We start from the raw sequence: 25,845 nt of genomic DNA, 5'->3' as shown, positions 1-25,845 counted from the left end.
CACTCTCAATAAAGGGGAAAAACAAAAGGCATGGGGGGGCAGGTGAGGGTGGGAAGAAAGAAATAAAAGATGACAAAACTACATCTCATAGCCACAAGGAGTCAGTGGTCAAGTTACACTGCATTTCTCCTCAGATGTGTTTGTACAGCAAACAACTGCCACTGTGGTCCGGCAGCCACACCTTAGCAAGCCTTAATCAATCTGACGTGGAACTGTAGCAATAAGCATGTAGAAGCAGAATTCCAATTTACGCTTAAGGTACTGAGAGCACCTTCAGGATGATGAGCATATTAACAACCTGCTCATACCAGTATCACCTCTTGTATCAAGTCATTTGAACACACTGCACAACCCTTTCACAAGCAGCACTACAGGGATTCAGCGATTTACAGAGGGCTCTGAAGGATACATGTCCTAAATCCCACCAAACCATGTAGCCAGAATACTTCCTGACATTTAGGACCCATTAATTGTGGTGTCCCAAGCGTTACAGCATTACAGACAGACAAAGAAAACGTCTTTGGAAGTTAAGCTCACTTTGAGCAGTAAATGACATAAACACCACACAGAGTGTAGTAATTGCATTTAAGAACAACTGAAAGTTTTGCAGCCTACAGCACTGTCGCTCCAGTGACATGGAACCTTTGTTTCAGGAACAGACTCCGAAACCCATTGTTTGCTTAATGAATTCAAATCAGCAACTGCACACAGCCCCACAAGCAGCAGCGCCAATGGCAAGAGACACTTCAGAAATGGAAGTCTGTAACATTTTAACAACAATAGACTAAAAATGCCAAAATACCCTCAGCTCTCACTGGCTCTTGAAACCGCTGCATTATTCCCACAAGGCATTCCTCATTTTCAGCAGGTTTCTGACCTGATCACTCTGCCAAAGAAAAGATGAAAATGAAAAAAGGCAGGGCAGAAAAGACAACTGTAGCTCTCCAATCCACAAACCCTTGCTTTCATTAGTAAAATTCCTTTGGGGCGCTGAACTATGCAAATGTTCCCAAGAGCTGCATACTGACATGACATAAGGTATTCTAGGTTTTGATTTGCCACCCGGGGCTGCTTTGTTCTGAGAAGTTAATGAGAGGTGAGAACACCTGAGGAACACTACTGTTCCAACTCTGTCACTTCCTCATGCAGTTTGAACGCTGTATTTAGGAAGGGCTGCCCTAACACTTACATAAAACTTTGAAAATAGATGAAAAGTGGCAAGTATGCTGATGAGAAACAAGAGGTGTTTTGAGAGCAGTGAAACACTTCCTGCTGGATACCTAGGGAGGAATTCAGCCACTGCCACAGAAAATCTCATTAATCAAAACCACGTGAATAAGGACTCTGTGATTTGCTGAACACTGGTCCAAATAGTCACCCACAGAGCGAAAGGCCAGCCCAAGGTCTTGAGGAATGTAAAGCTTTACTTGGGCAAGTATTAAGCGCATTTATATGCTACCAAAAAAAGTTGTTTCTGGCCTTCTGTCTTGAAGAGAGTATCACCCACTTTCTTTGATGCTAATTTCACCCACGGTTTTGTTGTTGTTTTCATCAGATCAGGAAGAAATTTTCTGTGCTGCAGATTCACAGTGCTAAACCCAGTACAAACCTGACATGCTTCAAAAAAAAAAGCATATCTTCCCATGCTACAAAATTATCTTCTAGTCCTCAGGCTGTTCTGTGGCTGTATTCGAATCACTTATTTCATTTACACTTCCTTCTTTCTTTGCTTCTTTTCTAGAAGTCTTCAAACACTTGTCCAGTCTTTTTAGGAACACATCCACATCTTGCTTTTTAATTCCAATTGCTGAAGCCGCATTGAGGTAAGCACAGGGATAGTCGTTTGCATGCGACATAAAGCCTTTAAAAGTGTAGTTGTTCACTGTTTGCACAGACCCACAGGGGACAACCCTGAAACACACAAGAAAACCTGTGATTCAGTTAAAGATGCCTTGGATGTTTCATGTGACACCCTATGATGAACACATTCACACGAGTTCCTATACAGTGTAGTGTCTCCTAACTCTAAACAAATTAATGTAAGCAGGCTTAGGTGCGGCTTTCTCCAAGTTAGTAACCCAAGCATCACCATGGGTGACAGGGGTAGCAGATCCTAAATTAGACACATGCACACAGACCTGAGCTATGTCCCCTCCCCCATTCCATTAAATTATTAAGGTCTTTGCTACTGGTATTGGTGAACATCCCAGCACAGGGAGGAAAGACATGTGCAGCAAACCTCCCTATTCTGTAACAAGTCCCAGCTATCTGTTATGCTCCGTCTCCGCTCCTTAGGCAACCTGGTGACCCTGACCCCCCCAGGATCACCACACTGACAGCAGCCTTAGTGCAGGTATCTGCTTGGCAGAGTGTAGTGCAGTCCAAATACCTGGGTTCAAGTGATTCAGAGAGCTCAGGATCCCAACTTTCTACCAGCCATTCCCCTCTTTCTCCCCCATCCTATGATGTTAACCTCATATTCATTCCCTCCTTGCAGTGGATACCTTGTGCCACTGCTTTTACCTCTTCCTCATACTGAGAGCCTCTACCCATTACACCCTATTTCTCAGCACTATCACTGCATATCCATTCCCTGATCAATCAAGGCTCTAACCCTCATCCTTAACTTGTTAAAGGAACAACTTGCCTTGTGGCTACTGTTCAAGCCTACACAAGCAGTTAACACCACTCAATTGGTAACAATTTACTACCTCTATAGAGACATTCCCTGCATTCAGACAAACACCACTAGGATTAGCAGATCCTTCCTCTGCCCAAGCGCTCAGACCACAGGTTATGCAAAAGCCTGCACGCAACTGCAGTAGGGAGTTGCTGTTACTGCCACTCGGCACAAGCATAATGTTTAAAGTCTGTTGAAATGCCAGGTGAAGCAGTGTCTGTACTACAAAATAATTACTCGCTCGCATAAAAAAGGAAAGACCTGAAACCTTTGTACCAAGCAAAGAACTGGAGAGTCTTAACTTCTCAAAAACGGGAAGTTTTGAATAATTTCAGCCAAAGATGGCTGAAATTGCAGGACGAGCCAAGGTTAGGACACACAAATTAAAAAGAGCATCTAACTACAGTACACACAGATTCACTGTCATTCATCTGTGCAGCAAGTGGAATAATCCAAGCTAATGAAGCATACCTTCTGATGTGGAAACACTCAGCTCTGCTACAAAAAAAATGACATTAAGTCTATGGCAGAAGTTAGCATGGCAGCAGTAACATTCAGATTGAGGAATCCTGCCAAGGCAAATTTGAAATTATTCTCTTCTTTTAAAAGGTTTAAACAAAATCATTAAAAATTATTTGGTTTGCATTTCCACATACCAGCATCTCTAAGAATAAATTCAACTCAGACTGGCTTGGGTGTAGATTTTTTTTTTTTTTTTTTTTTTTTTTTTTTTTAAACACAGTTAGCTTTTTGTCCCACGGAAGAAAATCCTGATTTCTGGAACTATGTAGGGTATTAGAAGCTTACTCCCCTGGCATCCAACACAACCATATTTGTGCGGCAATAAACAAAACAAAGATCCTTCCTAAGTAGCTTACAACTCAGCTATAAGATCAGACAACAGCTGGAAACTAAATGAAACCAAGGGATACTCGGGAATAATGACACTAAATTAAATGGGCATAGATTATCTATTTAGCCTACCAAAGCTAACAAAGGGGGCCTCATTGCTAACTCAAGCAGGTAGACATTATTAGTAGTCAACAGTGATGAAGAATGGTGTATCACTCTCTGACTCGTTATTGTCAGACTGTAATCTGTAATCAGGAGACAATCAGAACAAATATTATAGGATTTGATAAAATACACACTAACACAGCACCCCAAATTTCTCAAACTCAAAGCATCCTCACCTTGCTCCAGAAACTTGTCTTGTGAAAAGCATAGATCCAAGCTGGGTAACAGCAGCATCATTATTTTCATCTAGATTTTTCAGTGACATGGCTAAAAGTAACAAAAGATCAGGTTGAAACTACTACAAAGTTTCTTTTTCTCCAAAGAAGAATCACAGAAGACAAGCTGTTTTCCAACAATAACAATCTAGCCAAATATTTATGTTTAGATACAAAGTAAAAAAGAAACACAACTACTATACTTCATAATTTTTAATTTTCCCACAAGCTGTCACAGATTACTTCTTTGGTTAGACTGTACGTATGGCAGAGATTCTGCACAGGTAAACAACATTACTTTGGTGTTCAGCAAAATTTTTGATTAGAACAAGTATCTTGAGCAGTATTTCCATAATCTCTTTTACAGCACTATGAGACAATGGATAAAATAATTACACCATAATTTATTTTTAAATCTATTTCTTTATAAAGTATTACCACATGCTAACATCTTCTGTCTGCCTTGATTATAATAAATGAGTATATCAGACAGGAGCAATTTTATAAAAAAATAAAAGGCCCGAGTCACTACTCTACTTTTATAACAGGTAGCCTTACTGGGTTCAATGTTTTTATCTCAACCTAGGAATAATTTAATGGACTCTAGTGAACAAGGCTTAATATACAGGAACTATATGTGAAAGTGCATTATGAATGCACAATACATTAGAAATTTTTTAAAAATATAAAACACAACAATTACCTAAGGAGATGGGATTATGTGGTGTGTCTAGCAGTCTCTCATTGTGGGTATCTGCCAGCTTCTTCAGCTCACTTGAAAGATAGGAAAACATCTCCTGGAAAAAAAAAAAAAAGCAATATTTTTGTTATTGGCTATTAAACAGAGAAAACAGCCCCTATTTCACAAGACTGTTGAGTCTTTGTTATATGCTATAGGTGCCCAGCTGATTCACTTTTCAGGCATACCAAGTGGACCAGACAACTCTCTGAAATCTATAAAGGAACAGCTTCGTTTCCTGAACACTGTTCTCCCCCCACAAGCTGGTACAAAGCTCTCTACCTGGTCTAAATTACATGCTTGGGGTGTCAGTCATTCTCTCTCCATTGCTGCAACCTAGGGAAGTAAAATCTTGCAGAGATTCCCACTGCACAGCAGGCCTTACCCCTCCCCACTTGGGCAATTCCCCCAACTTCCCCCACCATCCTCTGAGCCACAGGGAATGAACTGTTGCTATCCCAGATGGCCATGTTATGGCCAACTGCTCCTCACTTGATTTTCTCTCCATTAATACATGCCAGACTACAAGTAGTGCATTTTTTTACCGTGTACACACAACCACAATTACCACTAGCACACAGGCCTCTTTTTCTGTATGAGAATGGCAATACAGTCTCTTAAGGAGAGGGCCATGAGTACACGTTTGAATATATTTTGTTTCTCAAGAGATATACCCTCCGAATACTCAGCTCTATTGTGTAGCCAGTCCTCTTCCTGGGGACCAACCCCTCCCTGTCCAAGCCTACTTAAAGAATGGAGATACCTTAATTTTTGCTATCACTTAACTGGAGTACACCTTTACTGCGAAAGTGTCCTAAAACTGAGATTCATAAGAATTTTGGCTCAGACACAAGTCACACTGCATATAAAAGGCTGCTTCTCTTACTTCATCTATGTTTTATTTCCTCCCTCTTCCCCAGGAGTCATCTATGATAATTGCTTATGCTCTTCCTCAGTTTAACATCTTCCTCCTCACATATCAGCTCAAAACACTTACAGACAGAGTGAGAATAAACTGTATCCTTTGGCTTAATTTTCACCTTTTTAATGCTTGGTTTCTCATAAAAACTACCAAAAAGATACAGATACTGGATAGTCTTTTCAAAAGACACTAAACACCAGATTTTTCCTCTTCTGGCCATAAAGATTGTACTGCTCATCTGCTTCAACGTGACTGCCTGTTTAAGCATCCTCATCAATTTCTGGACCTGACAGGTGATTTTTCATTCTTTAAATAGAGTTGGCTCTTCTGTTTGTAGACCAGTATCCTGTTCTGACCTGTGCGCTCTGACAGATACAAATTACACCTCATGATAAAAATTATCCTTTGATCAGAACCTCCCAAAGGTCTTATGAAACCAAACGAGCCTTGTGGTAGCTAAGTCTGAAGAATGTTAAAACTGCTTTTCTCGAGGCACCGCAGTGAACCCAGTCCCACTTCCTGAGTGACCAAACGAACACGGCTCCTGACTGGTTCTTCCTAACACCACAGAGTGAATTCAGACGGAGAGGAAGAAGTAATAATTCATGGACACACTCACATGGTGACTATTGAGTCAACTACCAACAAGAGCATAAAGCTTCTGTAATACTTGCAACAACAACAAAAGTTTTGGGAGGCAACTGTGGTTAAGTATCAGAACTTGAAATTTGTGAGAAATCATTCTCATTTTTCAGAGGTGTTCATAAATCAAGTGATTTTATGGTTTCAATTCATCAGTTTATTTACAGTTCACCCGCAGAAGCTGAAAAAAACATTTGTTTCAAATATTCACTTTTGCCTTCCTTCTCATCCCTCACCAAACATAAACACATTACTCGTTTGTTATTTGCTTTCCATAATAAGCATCACCAATGTGTTAGCCAACTTTATTAGTTGGGGTTTTTTTTAATCCAAATAATAAATTAATTTTTGCTCCCTCTGCTGGCTATTTACTTCTACAACTGAAGCACAGTATTACAGAAATACAAATATATCATGTCTACTGTGCAGATATTATTGGTGACATTAGTACCGAGAAAACCTGTACTGGAACAGGAACAAACTCCCAAGTAATTAATTTTGTATGTAGTACTGAGGGAATTTGCTATTGCATCTCCTACAGTATTTATTACTGAAAGGACTGCAAGTTGGTATAACCAGTTACCCACTGTATAAAATTAAATTTAAAAATTAAATTAAGATTAAATACCTAGGTTCCTAGGTGAGCCTTTACATACATAGGAAATTGTTAAAACAAGAGAGAATGGAGAGAAAAAAAAAATCCAAATATGTATTTTTATCAGTTTGACTGAAGCTACCTGAACACAAATTTAAAACTTATTTTTATGAATGACACTATCTTGCATCTTTCCTTTGGAAGCCATCTAGATATTTTTGGAAGCCGTCTAGATATTTTATAGTTTCAGAAGTTAAGCAGTTTGTTGCAAAACAGACTAACGACCTTTCCCAATAAAGTTAAAAAGCAATATTTTTGTGAGGTCAATAACCAACCTCTATTATAAAGTATTTCTGTTACATGGAAAATTTATAATCACCCCAAGTAATTATATACAAATGAATTCTCACATAATGGATTTTCTGTGATAGGCGCTCAAGTTGTCTCCAGTGAAGCTATTATGCTGAAGTTGCATTGAACAACCCAAGCACTAAAAGTCAGTTTCATTATTTAATTCACTCTGTCCCCTTAGAAACTTATCACAGAATCTCATCAGGCTAGCGACATCAGTGCTAAACTATGTGAAAACGTCTTACCCTTCTTTTGGTCTTACTAGCCCATATACAATAAAACACCCCAAAAAATACAAAGAACAAGTCAACAATGGTGCGTACTTCACATGTGCCAAACGACCCTATTATTTGTATTTACTTTAAAAAACTATTTTAATTAACCCTACACTAATATTTGTTGCTTTATTGTATATAGGCACTGCTGTTCTTCCAAATGAAAATAACTGGAAGCAAACAAGTAAGGAAAAAGCCAGTAACTCCAGAGGAAAAGCAGGAGATGGGAGTACTCAATATGCCATTAGTCCCGTATCAGAGGACAGAGACAAACCGATGAAGGCCATGAAGCTTCAGTGCATGGCTGAGACTGTCGCAGCTGGCTCTAACCCCCAGCTTGCTTATGCTCCACGTCTGCAACACTCCGCCTTCCTCCCTGTTTCGCTCTCATCTGAAAAGATGAGTCGTCCTCAGAGAACAGCCCTGTAGCTGTTTATGGCACTGCAGAAGAGTAATTTCACCACCTCTTTGAACTAGAGACAGACTGCCAACTCGCACGTGCTGTACCCAAGATGGATCTGGTCCCATCTTAAGTTATTTGCAGCAGCCGCCATTTATGACGCAACCGTCACCGCCTCTCGTCTGCTTCGCGTAGCAGAGCGCCCAGCGCCGCGGAGCTGCGACCCGACTGGACCCCTTGGCACCGCACTTCATGCCGACAGAGGGGCTGCAGTGCCGAGCATGGAGACCTGCTAGTACAAGCCCCAGAGAGCCCCAGCAGCAGCTCACCTTCTTGAAACGCAGGCAAACACGCGGCAGAAACGGCACGCGTACGTGTGTGATACCGAGATGTACCACATACCCTCCTACAGAGATTCTCTGGCGTTGAGAGATCGAGAATTTTGTTCTGAATTGACAACATACTGGAAAGTTTTAAAAATATGAAATGAATTATGGAACATTTAAATCTTCATGTCATATAAAAGTTATCTAACAAACTGCTTGGGAAGTCTCGCCAGCTTGACATGGTAACACCATTGCGGACAATCACCACGCTCGTTCTCTAACAAGGTCTTTCTTAACGACACCGATCAACACATTTCCTCTTAAGCACTTCCAAGACCTTGAGATCAGGCTCCTTGCGAGCCAAACCTCTCCAACACACGCTTTAGGTACTGCAGGCTTCTTCGAAGCTTCCATTCCTACTTGGCAACCGTTTAACTGCACAACTCCACTGAAGATAATGATTCACAGACAGTTAAACTACCTTGCCTCCAGCCACACTAAAATGTGAAGTTACACGTATTTCACACAATGGAAATCTTACAACAGGTCCACACATTTGACTAACTACAGTGCAGGAAACTGTTGAGACAAAAAAAAGGAGTAATAAATGTCTGTCTTGTAAGAATATTTGGTGGGTTGTTTTTTCCCCATTTTTAATATCCAGCATTAAATGGCTTTTCTCTTATTCTTAAATTCAGTCATAAGCAGAGCCACAATATAAACTCACACCGAACTCCACAAATAAGTTATTCCTATCAGAATAATCACATCGATGATAAACTATGAAATGTAAACCCAGTATTTTACTGAATTGTAAAAACCAAACAATTTACTCCCAGTGTGATTTTAAAAAGTTTGAGATACACACTCCATAAGGACATAAAAATTACTCCAGTTAATCACTCTTAGAAAGTATATAGACAGATGGATACAGATATAAAAAGCTCCATCACATCCCAAATAACACAGAAATACATTTAAGAAAATCAGAATTATTTTGAATGTTAGAATGTTAAGGAAAGTCTAATGAGGAAATCCATGATTGCTGGAAACAAAATGAAGCCATCACCTCTTCAATAATACCAGTATAATAATTAGATAAATGGATTAAATGGACCACACTGGAAAATAGTTAACAGGTATTAAACCTGACATGTAGGGTCCTGAATGTAAACCCTAAACGTAGGGTCCTTGCTCTCCGTCAATTCCAAGGTGACAACTGAAGTCCACTCTTCATGCTATTACACAGAGTATGACCACTACGTGTGCTGCCACAACCAATACGTGTGGCCTGGTTCAGACACACAAATACGTACGTGAAAACAGAGAGTTTTAGACCTGGCAACGCAGAACACGGGACACAACATAACCCGTACTGAGGAAATCAAACGAGTCGCTACTGAAACATAAGCTTTACATAATAATACAAGTTCTTTAAAAGCAGAGATGTTTACAAATTTGACTACGGATCAGCTGTCATTATCTGCATTACAAAAGGACCTAGGATCCCCTACTGAGATCAGAAAACTGCTGTTCTAAACACTACATGAACATAAAAGGAACATGGAAAATTTAGAAGAAGCGAGAAAACATTACTGTTGGTGGTCATCTTCCATCCTTTCTCTGGAAACATGCAGGCTAAATACAACTGTTGAAAACATTCCTTATTAAGCTTTCATATGTGGCCACTTTTCTTCAGACATTTGGACAGCATGTGTATGTTATTCCCTTGCCCTTCTGTCCTCAGATCCACTGCACCCATTTACTCCTTCATATCCTAACATATAACCTCACACTCTTGGACAATCACACACTCAGTGACTGCCAGTTTGTCAGAAAATCCCATTCCATGTACATGCTCCTCTCCCTCATATAATCTCTTCTCTTCATATATGAAGCAGTTCATCTGTGTAAAAGATGGGCAGACTATTTCTTTCCCTGGTTGTATGAGATTAATCTCTGCTCTGTAATATTTTGGTCTTTCTGGCTTGAGCTCAAATAAGCTGAAGTAACACTCATGTGAAGAAGGATAAGGTAAAAAGAGAAAAAAAAAACCCAAACCCTTGAAGTTTTTTATAGCTGACTCTTTGTGTGAGTAGGTGTAGCTGCACTGATATAGAAAGGAGTACTCAATGTCAAGCTATAAATAGCTCCTGCTGGGAGCCTAATAGCTCTGCCTCTGCTTTCACAGAGCACAGGCAATAAACTATCACTGTTAACATTTTTACAATTCAGGAACAAACAGATTTAAGCAAAAAAGTGTTTCTATTTCTACTGCAAATCCAATAAAAGAAACACATTTATGCCATATATATGCTGAGTTTATAGAGTGTACTCGCATTCGAAATAAAAAGACCTGAAGTTGTAAAAATATAATGCTTTATTCATTTTAGAATACTACTTCCAAGAAAATGACATGATTCAAAATACACAGCTATTCATTAAGACATTTTATTTATGAAAGAATTATTATTATGAGGTGGAGAATATTTATAGTGTCCATTATGTACGTACCACCAGTGTAAATCTAACATCAAAATCAGCTCTGCAGAAGACACAATAAATTCACTTGAGATTCTTTTGGAGATAAGAGTGAAGGGGAGAAAAATACCATTTGCTTTTTATGACGACACACATCATACATGGCAATACATACAACAGTCCAGAATAAAATGTTAGAGACTGTATTGCAATAGTAGCAAAAGTGGTAACTGCTTTCAGCGTTTCAAGAGCCATGTTTTCACTCTAGTTGCACAGATCACTGCTCAGTTGTTGTAAGGCCACTAAGCTGGTTTGGTTTTCTACAGTCTAGCTATTCCCATGGGATCTCAATTCCAGTGAGGAATTTCTGGATGCCTCTACAAGCAGCTAGAAACAAGTCACAGCATTCAGCATTATTGCCCTGCCACGTAATCTGAGGCATCAGCAAGCTACCAGTAGGAAACAACTGGAACATAGTTCCTAAATAAAATAACGGAGCAGATCATGCATGATTTAAAACTATTAACAGTACTTAATTCACAGCATTTCCTTACCTAAACCCCTCTGTGTTAATATATAAAGATAGCAAGATCAGGCCTGTATTATGTCCAAAATTATGGATAACTCAAAATGTGCAGGTTCCAACCTTAGATCACTACAATGTTTGTGCAATGTGGTTATACCCAACATAGTCTGAGAGAGGCATAGAAGAAACGTAGCTCTGTATCTAGATGAACATCTTAAATCACAGTATTTTTCCCTTTTTGTGGCCATGCACAGTATTTATAACCTAACCAGAAGCTGTGATTCTCCAGAGAATGCGCTACACAAACATTTAATTAAACACTACCGTAGCACAAAGGCACAATAGGGCCAAACGAAGCAGAGCAGAGACCCCTGGCTTACCTCTGAGCGTCCGATCTCATGCTTTAGTCCCAGAACCAGTGTGACCATGATAACACAGCTTTTGTGGTCAAAATTCTACTGTATTAGCACACTTCAGAACAACAAATACGAATACAAGACAGTACAGGAACGCAGTTTGGCTTTCTGGTTTGGAAAACAACATGGAAATCACGCTTACTCATGAGCAGCATTTAGCCAAGAAGTAATTGTATCATCCTGCCTTTCCAGATTCAGAGCTGTGAGCGCAGTTGTTGTTCAATGGCTTTCTAGGCAGAAACTGGATTTACTACACAAAGCAGTTTTGCAACAAGCCTCTGTTAACAGCTGACTTTAACAAAGTGCTGCTTCTCAAAAAGCTTACCTTTCTCTCTTTCAGTAACTGTTTGTAGCCGCTGGTACCTAAAGACAGCAGTGTAATGAGGACGTCTAAGGAAGGAGACGCAGATGCTCTTCCTGAAAGAAAAAAAAAATACAGATTAAATTGGCAAAAATAAATTTTATGTGAAAGCAAGCTGATAATCAAGTTTTCCACAGTTATTTCGTATGGATGAAATCGGTCCATGAATGACTTACCTGGATACATTTTGCTGATCTCCTGAAGGAAGGACTCGCTGAAGCCAGCAATGACAGCACCACCTACTGGAACCATAAAATTTTTGTCCAAGCTCTGAACAAAAGCGTCTATTCTGCCCACTCGAGCACCCTTTATCAAAAAGGAACAAAACAAAATAATCCACAGCCTACATTAGGGAAAAAGAAACATGTAATAGCATCATGATTACACAACAACGTAACTGAAATAAATATAATTCCTGAAACACTCTCAGGCACTGTATTTGTGATAAAAAATTAAAAATCATCATACTACCTTTTCCTAGCATTGCTCACTATTATTACCACTGTCTGCTCACATAGTTACCTTACAAATTCCTATTTTGCTATGATTTAAAATATTGATTTTAGTTCCTGCAGGTCTAAGTGTAGCTTATTTTCAACTACGACCAAAAAGAAACCCCTTGGAATTTAATGGGAACTACACAGTTAAAACTTTACAACCCAAACCATTTCACAGATTCTCACAGTAAAGGGCTACAGGTTAATACTTCAACAGAAAAGAAGGGATTTGGTTTTTTTGCTACATGTATAGATTCAAATTAAAACAACTGGGCTGTGACAGCACTCCTCCTTGTAAGGCTGTTTGCCAAACCAAGATACAGATAACTCCCTATAGCAGATCTCCCCACTTCCCAGAAAACAAAACATCCTTACACCTAGCTACTCAGATATTCTTAAAGGAAAAAAAGGAGTAGATTCTGCAGTACATCTTCAATTTGAGTAATAGGATACTGTGAACTCTACAATTAAAAAGTGTGCAGCGTAACAGAACCTGAAAAGTATGTTAAAGAACATACATATTAAGGTGCTACGTATTAAAACAAAGAAACAGAGCAACTGCCTATGGCAGAAAGAGTGAAAAAGGCAGATTGAACTAAATCACAGTTATTATTTCTATGTTTTAATAGCTTAGTGCATGGGAGATGGGTAGAAGCACTCCAAATTTGTCAGCTTTTTGATGGGAAGATGAATGCCAGCAGCTATCATTTGATTTAATTGACAGGAGACCACCAGAGGAAACGCATGACAAATGAAATGGTCTCAAAAGCTCTTTCCTGTGCTACTCTTGCAAGTTCTGTTCACACCGTGCTCAGCACGTCCATATTCCTAAGTATTCATTAATACCCACTTCCTCACAGACAGTACATTTTCTAGTGCAGGAAATACATTTCTGTAAATAAACATAAAACAGATCAGAGCTCAAATGTATACATTTGCATATACAAAGAACAAACCCTACCCCCCGCCCCCCCAAACAACCTATCAAGATGCCAGGAAAAAACACATAAACCAACACAGTAACAGTGCTATTTGTAGCTTTGTAGCCTGAAAAGATTATGACTAGATACATTTCATGCAGTAAAACTCTGCAATTCCACAGCCCCTTCATGTCAGAATTTCACTAAACGTGTGCAAGTTAAATACAATAAACATGTGCCAAGTATATTACAGATAAATCACATGCCATTTCCTATTTCACATATCACTTCCAAGTTTTGTCAAATTCCTTCAGCCTCTCAAGATTCAGAAATGTCCACATGACATTCCTGTCATTGTTATATATCAAGATGGTGTGTGCCCAGATAATAACATGTTGTCTTAATTAGAAAATTAAAATGACTACGGTATCTTAAATTCATAATAGTTCAGGATCCCCTGGATCCTATTAAAAAAATATATCCCCCTATTCTTTTGATATGATCAACAGAGAGAAAAAAAGAAATATTGAAGAAACAGTGCATGTGCATTGCTGCATGCAAAAATTCTAAGAATTCTAGGTTTCATGGCTGATCTAAGATATTAAGCAACCACCTTTTCAGACTAAACAGGAACAGAAATCAAATGTTTTTGAACACAACATTGAAGTTAACCCAGTTTCCTCAGCTGTGACCTGTGACAACAGGATTTTAACAGTGGCAAATCTATAAAGTGTTGCTGTACCTTCAGTTGAAAATCTGTAACCTGCATTCTGTTGAAGGCGTAATGCCTATTCAAGTATGAGCCCTTATTTTATTTTTAGCAAATATGTTTATGAAATATTTCAAGAAAGCTTATGAAGGACATTTTTCCATTATGAAAGACATAAATAAAAGCAAATTTATTTAGGTTTTAATACATAAAAAGCACATAACAGAAATAACAAACTTTATTTTTAAGTTCTGTTTCCTTCTGCTCTGCTTTCTCAGCAAATTGTTCAAATATCAGACACGCATGGGATTAGTCTCAAAGCTGTGAAACATCCAATAAAATTTGCTAGTGTTGTCTGCAATCTGAGATTTACTTATACTTGTTTAAGAAATTATGATTAGAAATATACAGCTCCTACCTGCTGGATAAGATGCATACATTTTGAAGACTGAACTCCATACGCATTGTTGACAATATGGGGAATGTCATAATTGGCACAAATCACAGCCAGTTCCTCCAGTCTACAAGCATAAAATTATAATTTAGAGAAGCATTGATAGCTGTAACTCATGTTACAAATCCGACCATTAAAAGACTTAAAGGTCCATCAAGAGGTCAGAATGAGAAAAGAAACTTTTTTTGATTAGTACTTCAACATAGTGCTTGCCACCTTAAGCTGTAAAGGTTAAGAAGAGAATTCTGTTAACTTTTACATATACTAAAAGTTGCTGACCTGGGCTGGAATTCTTCATGCTTCCCTGTAAGTTTTGTCTGGAACACACTAAATAGACCCTAAATCATCCTGCTTCAGATATAAGCTTTTTTTAACACTGCTTTCATGATAACTAACAGAGCTTTAGCTATTCACACTTTTTTCCTTTCTTCTAACATTCAACCTAAAAACAGTCTAAGAGAAGTTTCAAGATGTGTCTCGCAAATCAAAACCACCATATAACAATAAGTCTTTACATGCTTCTGTTTATTTCAAAGAAGTTGTATTTCAACCCTTTGGCTGAAATCACACTTGCGCATTTCAGATAAACTGATTAACAGGAAAAGTACTCTTCAAAGGAATGGAGAGCCCTAAAATGCCTGAATGTGGGAAATCAACACATGAAAATTTTGTTTAACTGTGTACTCAGAAATAAAGACAACTCTACTCTTGTCATTAGAAATCCCTGAAATCACAGTGAGCTGAGCCTGGATTGATTTCTCAGTCAAACTAGGATTTATGCAGTTGACAGGTCATTTTGGGTAAGGGGCTTCAGTGTTTTAAACATACATGTACTCCGTACTGTTTTTTGAAAAACTCCAATCATGCTCTATTTTAAAAAAAAGCTCTTGATTCCCCCAAACTTGTGAATATATTTTAGAAATAAAACCTATTTGAAAAAAAAAAAAGTAATATATAATAATTTAAAAGTGGTGATGAAGATAATATTATTTAAAAAAAAAATCAGGAAACTCTAAACCTTCAATACATTCTCACGCGACCTCCTTCTGTACAGCCTCTCACTGTAATTTACTGACATTCATATAAAATGTGACAGAGTATGAAAACATCTTCCAAGAGGTGACATTCCTTTGCATTCTATTTCTATTACATTGCCTAGTGTAATTTTGTAATGCAAAATTCAACTGCAAACCTCAGATTAAATTTTCTAAACCTCAATCCTTAGGAAAACATCATCATCACTGTATTATCCCTAGAGAAATCACAGGTATTTAATGATTAGGAAACACCGTAAGTATTGATCTTCTACAGTCAAGATACTCGGCAGCAGCTGCATGCCCAATAATTTTTTACATTTATCAACATCCTGAATCCTGAACTATGTAACATTAACAGAATATTTCAGGAAACATAACACTACACAGGGCAAAGTTTTTGCCTTCTGATCTGCTGATCTTAATCAGACTCATTCCTCGCCTTCCACAGAGACTTGAAGGAAAACACTTCCCCTCTTACAGGTTTCTTTTCAAGTGCAGGTAGAGAATTCCACCAAACTGGAAACACAGGGAGTGTACTGCTATGTACACAGGGCCTTGAACACACGCCCCATCCCTGGAAGTGTTCAAGGCCAGGCTGGATGAGGCTTTGAGCAACCTGGTCTAGTGGAAGGTGTCCCTGCCCATGGCAGGGGGGTTGGAACTAGATGGTCCTTAAGGTCCCTTCCTTCAAACCATTCTGCGTATGATTCTACGTATATTTGCCTTTCTTATCTCCTGAGACTTAAAGAAGCAATAAGCTGGCTTCTACAAGTACTGAAAACAGAAGCCTGCCTAATTTTCCTAAAAATATTCCACTGAACAGTTAGCTCCATATTAGAATACAGAATGAGGGTGCTACAGTTTGAGAAAAATATGCAAGGGAAGCAAACAACTATGCACACCACTTGTCTGCTTCCAAGGCTTAAAATGAACCATTAAAAGTGCTGCTAGTCATATCAGAAAAACAAAGCATTAATGTAGGTTTGGCTACCGCTCAAGTAGTTAAAAGTCACAAATAGGACTCGCAGAAATATTTCCACGTTTATTCTTTCTTTCTTTCTCCCCTGTTTGTGAAAGTTCATAAAAAAAGAAAGCTTTGTTCTTTCCTCTAATATCAATGAAAGTAACAAGATACAGGTTTTGCTAAGTGCATAAATTAACTGGAAAAGACACTCTTTTTCCTTCAGTTCTCTTTTAAATACAGTAGTTTTAGAGACAACTCACAGCAACAACGGGTAAAAGACTGCCTGAGAACTGATGTCTCTCCAAGGAGGGGGATTTATACACTAGTGATTTATTCACATAAAGTTAAATAATACTTCAAAGGAAAGCTATAGGTAAACAGGCATAAACCCCTTACCCTGACCTTTTAACAATCCTAAGCCACATAAAATTTTAAAACACCATCACCACAACTAAACAAAAGCCTTACAAATGCAAAATATTTAAAAACAGACATTTAAAATGGTACCCTCCAGAAATGCCGTGCGGGATTTTTCACCCTGTAGGAAGATGAATGTTACGGCCTTCAATAGCTGACAGTATCCTTTAAATAGAAAGTGCGTTCAAATCCTCCTGTATCTGTGGTATATTATAACACAGTGCCACTACCTAATAATTCATCTCTTAGTTGCAGAGGACAAAACAATCGCATGTCAAAAAGAGGAAGCAGATAAGGAAAAGATTCATTTGCCCAAGCTATAAAACAGACCATTCAATTTTGATAGCTGTGATTTAAGTTAGCCAATAAATCTGCAAGTCAATTTGAAGCAATGTTCATAGTATTCTGACAGAATTATACGGTTTTAACTTCCCCCTAGCAACTGGGTTAACCTATGATAAATACTGGGATTTTTGAAAGGTAGGAAAATAGAGAGAAACAGATCTTTACTTGCCATGTTTCCGAGTCAATCATTTTTCTTTCCTACACTTGCAAATAGCCAACTAAATTTTCCAGATAACAAAGTAATTAGCAAAAAGGCATACACTGCAGAGGAACTCTAAACCTAAGTCTTTTCAAATTTGTGATAAATTAAAAACAACTGAAGTAGAACAACTGAGACACTACATTTAAAACCATGTGGAAAAAAAAAAAAGAGACATCTTAGTAATATCTCATACTTCAGCATACTATGCACAAGCCCATAAAAACATACCTGCTCAATTGTAAAATCTTAAGGAATTTGCTTCTTGATACTTATTTTCGTAAGCAAGGAGAGAAAGCAGGTTTTGTGAGTAACAATGATGCTCATTTTGGACAAATGACTCAATATACCGAGACCTTCAGGCACCTCTACTCCAACATGTCATTTTCAGATTAAGAAGTTTTTCAAATATTTCATAACCAAGCTACACCTTGAAATAATGTCTCAGATAGTCCCATCCATAACCGTAACGTTCAACTCGGCGTCAGCTAGCTGGACCGCAGCAACTACACAAGTTACGTATATGGACACATAATACTAAAAAAGAATGCAATATATTTTAATCTTCTTTTAATGGTGATTTAACAGCTGGAAATTGTAAGTAGCAGCATCATGCAATCAGGCAGCAAATGTTCAAACCAAGATAAGTTACAGCAGGGCAAATCGTATGTTATACTCATATAGCACATCTGCCCTAGATGCCTCCAAGAGTTTCCTGATATCAGTATATTTTAATTAGCCCTATAAACATCAGTACAATACAGGAGAGACACACTCACGCAAAGATTAAAAAAAAAAAAAAGCTACAGCTAAATTAACTGTATTATTTATTTTAACTGTAACACTAGAAAAAATCATCACTGGCTAGAGGAGACCAGTAGAAAAGGCAACAATAATATTAAAATGTGGCACTAGCTCTAGAACTACATTTCCTGGACTATGTTTCTAGGAAAGTCTACTATTACTAATTCCATGAAATTATAAGAAAACCACTGCCAAAACGACATTCATTCCACCACAAGAGATCATCATTAACCTCAGTTATATGATTGAAGGAAGACATTCTGCATTATCCTCACTTTCTTAATATACTTTTCTGAAAGTGGAATGTTATTTCAACCTGCCATTTTCCTTAAGCAAGAGGATTAAAGTATCTTTACAAATTGTTGGCTGTAATTAAGCAATTTTAGGAAGTCAGACATTCAAAACACAGAGGTTGTGGTTGGTTTGTTTTTTTAGGGTTTTGTTTTACAGTAACAAGTAACACACTTACAAAGACTACTTACCTATCAGGTACTCTTGGAGCAAAGCACGATGTTGTAGAATGCACACAAAGAATATTTTCAGCACCAAGAGCCTTGATTTTAGCCTCCACTGCTTCGATGTCTGTCCGTAGCTCGTCGCCTTCTAATACATTTTCTATCACCACAGGCTCAAAACCTGACCAAAAAAAAGCAAGACCTGAATATATATCATCAATCTCTAATTGTGGGGTTTTAGTTCCAGTATAAATGTAAAAATCTTCTTGCTTCGATTGTTTTAACATATTCTCTCAGACTTGAATTAAGAACACAGATACATAAACCGGTTTGCAGTGTCCATACAGCTATTAACTACAGTAATATTCTTGTTAATGCTGACCTCCAGACAAAACCTTACCTTACATTGTTTGCAAGCAAAAATGTAAGGTATTTGAAGATTGTTTTAAAACAGATTGACCTCTTCCCTCCCAATTAAAAAGAGTTTTAGTAGCATTCTTGTAAAGCACTAGCATACTGAAACAGCCTCTCTAGAAAAAGAAGCCATTAGATGTAGCAATGCAATAATGATCATGATGATTTGGCTTTCATCATAAGACTGTCGCATTCAATCTATAAACTTCCAAATCACTTGTTAAAAGATAAAAATAACCACATTTACTCTAATTTGAAAGTGAACTTTGTCATATCAAAATCTAAGCTATTTCACAAGTCTTTTACATTTTTAAGTTTCCAGTTTAAGTTTGTTATTTAGATGTGCAACAGCTGAACTTCATAAAGTTCTTTCTCAAGGACACATATGACAACTTTTTGAAAAAAGGAATTTATCCTCTTCTTCTAAATGCTGGAATGCTTCCAGTTTTGGAACGGGCTGGCAGGAGGGATGCTGAAACACCAGAGAGGGTCCATCTGAGAGCTACCAGGATGGGTGCAGTATAGCACACAAAGTTTAGAGAGAAAGGCTGTAAGAGCTAGACTTTTCAAGCCTGAAGAGTCTAAGGAGAATATCTAACAGCAGCCCCCAACCATCTTGAAGGGAATTACAAAGAGAGCCAAACTCTTCTTGGTAGGATGTCAGAAGAGACAACAGCAACAAATTTTGCTGTGAGAGGTTCAGAATAAACAGAAAGAAAAGCTTTTTTTCATTCAGGGGACAGCACAGCACTGAACTGCAATCCAGAGAGGTTGTGGAATCTACATCCTCAAAGATTTTCAAGACTCAGCTAGACAAAGGTATGGTTGACCTAACCTAGTGCTTAAAGTTTTGCTTCTTAAAGAGGGAAGCCTGTCATGGTAGTTGCTCAAATTTCTAGCTTATAAATAAATAAATCAGTCAGAAAGATGTTGTTTATAGAATAAAACACTGTAAACCATATATTCCCTTCCAGAACAGATGTAGCATGACAGCAACATTATGCTGGCTGAAGCAATTGTTACTTTCTTAAAAAAACAGATATTCAGTTTGCTGAATAAAAGTAAAGGAGAAAAGGAGGGGAAAAGAGAAAAACTGATTTCCAAAGCAGTGTAACATAGCAGCAGCTATGCAAAATTTTCCTTCATGGCTCAACACCATGCCTTAACACTGACATGTAAGGCTCAAACTCTGCTGAAGGACCTGGACTAGAATGATTTATTTATTGACATTGTTAGCCCTAGTCTGGTTTTCAATTAGTGATCTAGAAGACAGAGATTGCATTTAACAGATAGTTGTTAGACATCCGATACCTGTTTCTCTTATTTTTACTTGGCAATTCTTTTGATTAATTTTGTGATAGTTAACTATTCAAAAATTAACAGATCAATTATATTTCCTCACAACCTTCTCCATTATAAATGTAACTTCCTTGGCTTGATGTTCTAAATTGAGTATAATATTCAAAAAATACTCTTACTTTTCTTGTATACATGTTCTATTTGTTCTCATCTGATTCCTTTTAAACACCTTTGATTCCTACCTGGACAGAACCCAGTCCCTGCTTCAAACTGTTTAGTCATTTTTATCTAATGATTCTTTTATGCAACAAATAAACGTGTCCTAGGAACTAGGAGCAGAATCTATGCCACCACCTGCAGGTATGTGCATTGAGCTGGAAAATTATGGTCTCCCTTACTTGCCCTTTCCTTGATCCCATGCATCTGTCTGCAGGAGGGGACAGCGTCAGTGCAGGGACAGACTTCTACCCTTAACCTACTTACAGTGTGGTAAGCAAAGAATTTCATTTGAGAGAAATGAAGGTTTGAACTAAGAAAGGCACCAAACTCATTTCCTCAGTGAGCTGAGTGACACCACAAGATTAAAAACAAATAAGGCAGCTAACACTTCCCACGTTCTGAAAGAAAATAATGTGCAAATCGGACAGCTTGTCACCTCCTGATCATAATTCCTAGGACACACAGGCTTTTTGCATATATCTAAACAACAGAACTAAACAGTGAGCCTTGGTTTTACATAATTCTCAGGACAGCAAATTAGGTACCTAATTCCAAGAGGAAACTGTAACTTCCTTAGTATTGTGTCCTCTACTGACTACTTTACACACCTCTGTACCTCAGCATACGCCTACATTTTACAAGGCATTAAGACAACTTCTCAAACACGTGACTGCATGTTAGAAATCAGGAGTGTAGACGTAAAGCACTTAGAACTACTGTGCATTAGGCCTTTTCTGGACCTTACCGCAAGCATAGGGAGCGAACACAATGCATAACCAGTCAGCTCCTTCTTACCTGCAGTTATCATTGATTTAAAGCAAGATTTCTGGTCTATACGTGGCCAAATGATGTATTTTGCCTTTGGCCTCTTGTGACGCAAGGTTAAAAAACACAGGGTTAAACTCATGCCAGTTGCCATAGGAACCACGAAGCAACTGGTCACTGTCCGGACACCTGCACATAAAAAGCAAGTCAGAAATTAACAGAAAGAACCTATAACATAACCCCACAAATGAGAAAGATTTTCAGATTTACACCTACCAGCCAGTTTTATAATATCCAGAACTACTGAATTAGTAAGTTTGTTCAAAAGGCTAGACCCTGCAGCTTTAGGCTGGACTGCAGAAATATCACCTGACCTTCCAATTCCATGGATCAATCTAAACAAAAACATGGAAAAAATACATCAAGTTTTTTGACATCCCAAAACAATAATTCTTGCTGATGAAAGAGAACTTAATTTGATAAACAATTGTGGAAAACAATGTATGTGATGCACCATCAATAACAAACTGCATATATTAGTATGAAACTAATTTTTATTTTTAAATAGATGAACAATGTTCTAGTATGCAAGTAAGTTTTGAGAAGACCAATAGCAGCAACTCCTTTAGCATCTGGCAGGCTTCCTTTTAAGCACACCTCAGCACTTCTTGGTAACTATTGAATTAGCATTATGAATGCTGACATGTTCAGACACACAACTCCAAGGAAAGCAAAAATTAGTTGCCTATAGTGTAGCATACCATAGGCACAGTATCCAGATACTCCCCTGACAAACGTTTCATCTCCACAAGGCAAAGAAATAATATATACTGTGACAAAGTGTCCCAAAAGGCAGGTTAATGGATTACTTGGTCCATTTTTTCCACATCTTCATCTACCTCTTTCTATATTATTCTCTTCAATATTATGTATCATGCAGTACCATCTCTCTCTGCACTCTGCTTATAAATTACGTTTATAACTGCATTTATAAATGTTGGGTATTATTTAGCACCTTTCAGGAGTGGAGGATCCTGAAAACATTTATAAAATATAAGCTTACAGAACTAACTTTACCCATGGCTGAAATGCAGCAGCTGCTCGAGTAAGCCAGTAACAATACACATCTATTTATGGTTTTAATTCTGTTTTTGTCTTGGGACTAAAGTAAAATGTGATCCAATGAGCGTACGGAATTCAGAACTTCTTGGAGCATAGTTTTACAGCTTCCCCCCCATTTCAAGCAACAGGTTGAAATCAACAATAACTTGATAATTAATCAAAACTTGCACATAATCCTCACTCCATCAAAAATATTTTCTTCCCTCGTTGCTGCTGCTATGGTCTTAATGCCTTTCTCATACTACTCCTTTTTCTTTTCTGCACATACACACTCTTTTCTAAAGAGCAATCCTCCCTAAGACTGGCCTTTAGAATTTATTAAGCTGAAAGGAAAGACAGCTTGAGAACCACCTCCTACTGTCTCCACCACTCTCAAAGTTACCTATAAAACCTATTACATTGGTCAACAGCAGCTGACTACGAGCCAGCAGTGTGCCCAGGTGGCCAAGGCCAACGGCATCCTGCCCTGTATCAGGAACAGTGTGGCCAGCAGGACTAGGGCAGTGATTGTCCCCCTGTACTGGGCACTGGTGAGGCCACACCTTGAATCCTGGGGTCAGGTTTGGGCCCCTCACTGCAAGAAAGACATTGAGGTGCTGGACCGTGTCCAGAGAAGGGTAACAAAGCTGGGGAAGGGTCTGGAGCACAAGTGCTGTGAGGAGCAGATGAGGGAACTGGGGCTGTTTAGCCTGGAGAAGGCTCAGGGGAGACCTTATTGCTCCCTACAGCTACCTGAAAGGAGGTTGCAGTGAGGGGGGTCCATCCCTTCTCCCAGGTAACGAGATATAGGACAAGAGCAAACGGTCTCCAGTTGTATCGTGGGTGATTTAGGTTGGAAATTGGGGAAAATTTCTTCACTGAAAGGGTTGTCAGGCATCGGAATAGGCTGCCCAGAGAAGTGGTGGAGTCACCATCCCTGGACGTATTTAAAAGACATGTAGATGTCCTTAGGGACATGGTTTAATGGTGGACTTGGCAGTGTTAGGTTAATGGTTGGACCTGATGATATTAAAAGTCTTTTCCAACATAAATGATTCTATGATTGTATCAATGAAGGCAACATGCCAGGTGACAGAGCTGCATCAGACCAACAGCAGCTAAACGCCAGCCCAGGCTCTCTGGACAGAAGCTGGGCTTGTTTTCTCTGGTGTTGTCAGAAGGCAGTAATTCCTTGGATAACCTTCCCCAGTGTGACCATCTACCTCCCACATCACACATACCCTAGACTAGAGAGCAGTACAGAAAAGAAAAAAAAGCCAAACTGATGTATTATTGCTTTTCTTCATTAATTTTTCATGGTACCATAGGGCTTATGAAAGCCATTAAGCCTAAGTAATTCAACCTCCATATGGTAAAGATTACTAAATTTCTGGCTTCTAACGCTTTTGTGTTAATCTTTCAAGGTGAAAAATTCCAGAAAATACCACTTTGCTTCATTCTTGTTAGATACAGCATCACAGCAAGGTACTCAGCACAGAACTCCACACAAAAAGTTTATCTTCATAAAGAAATTATCACAGAGCCTCTAGAATCACAGCAACCAACGTACTCATCAAGTGTCAGAAGGGCTGCAAGATATTAAAAGCTCTTCTTGTCGTTACAGATCTGCTTACCTCATAAAAAAATCTATTATAGATGGACTGGGTTTTTATGTGCGTATCAACTAATCACATTATAAAGATATTCATGAATATAACAAAATACAAATAGCTGTTGACTAGGACTGTTTGATACTTTACAGATACAATGTGCAGTAATTTCTAATAATATACAGCTAAAAAGCCTGGACAGTGTTAAAAAAAAAGACAAGTAATGCATGGATTATTTTAAAACAGGAAGATGTTTGCTACCATTGCATCCAGTCAACTCAACATCTTGAGCTTCTGCCAGTTCAGCACCCAGGACATAACCCTGACAAAAGACTTTTGTTTCATTCAAGACTTTGCAAGGAGTTATTAATGAAAATTCAGTACAGAAAGTTGTATCAATTTATTACCACATTATATTGTTTCTCTCAAATCTTATCAAGGTCTCAGATAACAAGGCACAATAAAATATGCCATCTGAAAGCATTAATAATAAATGTGAATAATTCAAACTGCCCATAATTTGTACCTGTAATGCCTTCGGGCAACAAGGCCTGACGCCACTCTTCCTTCCCTCTCACCCACACCACAGTTGCCCAGAAAGTTATTGCTATCCATTATAGCAAGCTCATGAAGAAACAGTTCAATGGTGCTCTCATCCCATCCATCTTCAGGACATTTTCCCTTAAAATAATAATAAAAAGGAAACTAGCAACCATGGAAATGAAAAACGATCACAACTTTATGCAACTTGTTTGACTAACGTCACCCTTCCTTCCCATGCTGAACTGCTGGCTGTATTTTCATTGTGCTCTTTTATACCATCTCACATTACAAACTTGAATTCAGCAAAAAGGTAAATAATAATTTTTCCATATATTAAGTGCAATTAGATTAGCATATCCTGGTATTAATAGTCAGTTATTTTTCACTTTCAAGTGTTCTTTAAGGTACACACAAAACCACGGCAGCACATACATGTTAATTACTCCCTAGAAGACTAGCGTTTATTTGACGTACGCTGTAGACAAGAATCTATTACTACAGGAATTCAACAGAGAGAACTGAATGAGAGGGAGATAATTGGGTATTATAGAACCGAGAATATTAATTATGAGCAGAAGGGAAATAGTTTCACTTGTAACAAGTCTTCCTATCTGCATGTTTTCCCTTCTAGTTACTATCTAACAGGTAAGGTCACCACTTACAGAATACGTGTCAAAACGTGCAACCAAAGACACCCTCTTTCTTGTGCTCTTCACTGCGTTAAGAACTGCACTCAACTTTGCCAACGGCAGCAAAGATCCTCAGAGGAAAGGTACCGCCATAAAACCATGACGTGCTGCTGTAGCAGCTCAACAGTCCAGAGCCTTTTTTTTTTTTAACATCCCAGTAACAGTAAAACAAACTCATTTTTGAAGTGTGGTGCTAAAGCTACACTTGAAACAGCGGATGATGTGACTGAAGCCGTTCACCAGCTGAAACTGTGGAGAACTGAGACTGCATTGCTTTGGCACCTCACAAGTACCACTTTTTACCACGTTAGTATCTTAGTAAGAAATTTCTTTAACTGTTTGCTGGGCCTTTCTCAGCAACACACAGCCCAAGGCGATCTTTTTTTCCTCCCAAACGTGGCTTCTCGTTGGGGCTCCGTAAGGCCTCTGCCCCGGCAGCCAAACGAGCCACCGCACCC

At 38.4% G+C, this 25,845-nt stretch overlaps 1 protein-coding gene across 1 annotated transcript; it reads right to left on the bottom strand.

Moving 5' to 3' along the window:
• Positions 1-1,499: 1,499 nt before the first annotated feature.
• On the bottom strand, positions 1,500-24,836 carry SEPSECS (Sep (O-phosphoserine) tRNA:Sec (selenocysteine) tRNA synthase; the record flags this gene model as incomplete). The annotated part of the gene is made up of 10 exons (XM_010159087.1): positions 1,500-1,911; positions 3,874-3,964; positions 4,616-4,709; positions 11,911-12,002; positions 12,123-12,252; positions 14,491-14,593; positions 18,775-18,928; positions 21,475-21,633; positions 21,721-21,839; positions 24,682-24,836. Coding segments are annotated over 10 exons (1,347 nt in total), but the record flags the coding sequence as incomplete, so codon positions are not given.
• Positions 24,837-25,845: the final 1,009 nt, after the last annotated feature.

This window comes from Eurypyga helias, unplaced genomic scaffold (genome assembly GCF_000690775.1).
Source record: "Eurypyga helias isolate BGI_N326 unplaced genomic scaffold, ASM69077v1 scaffold28229, whole genome shotgun sequence".
Classification (NCBI taxonomy): Eukaryota; Metazoa; Chordata; class Aves; order Eurypygiformes; family Eurypygidae; genus Eurypyga; species Eurypyga helias.
This window is presented reverse-complemented; position numbering and strand designations above follow the sequence as displayed.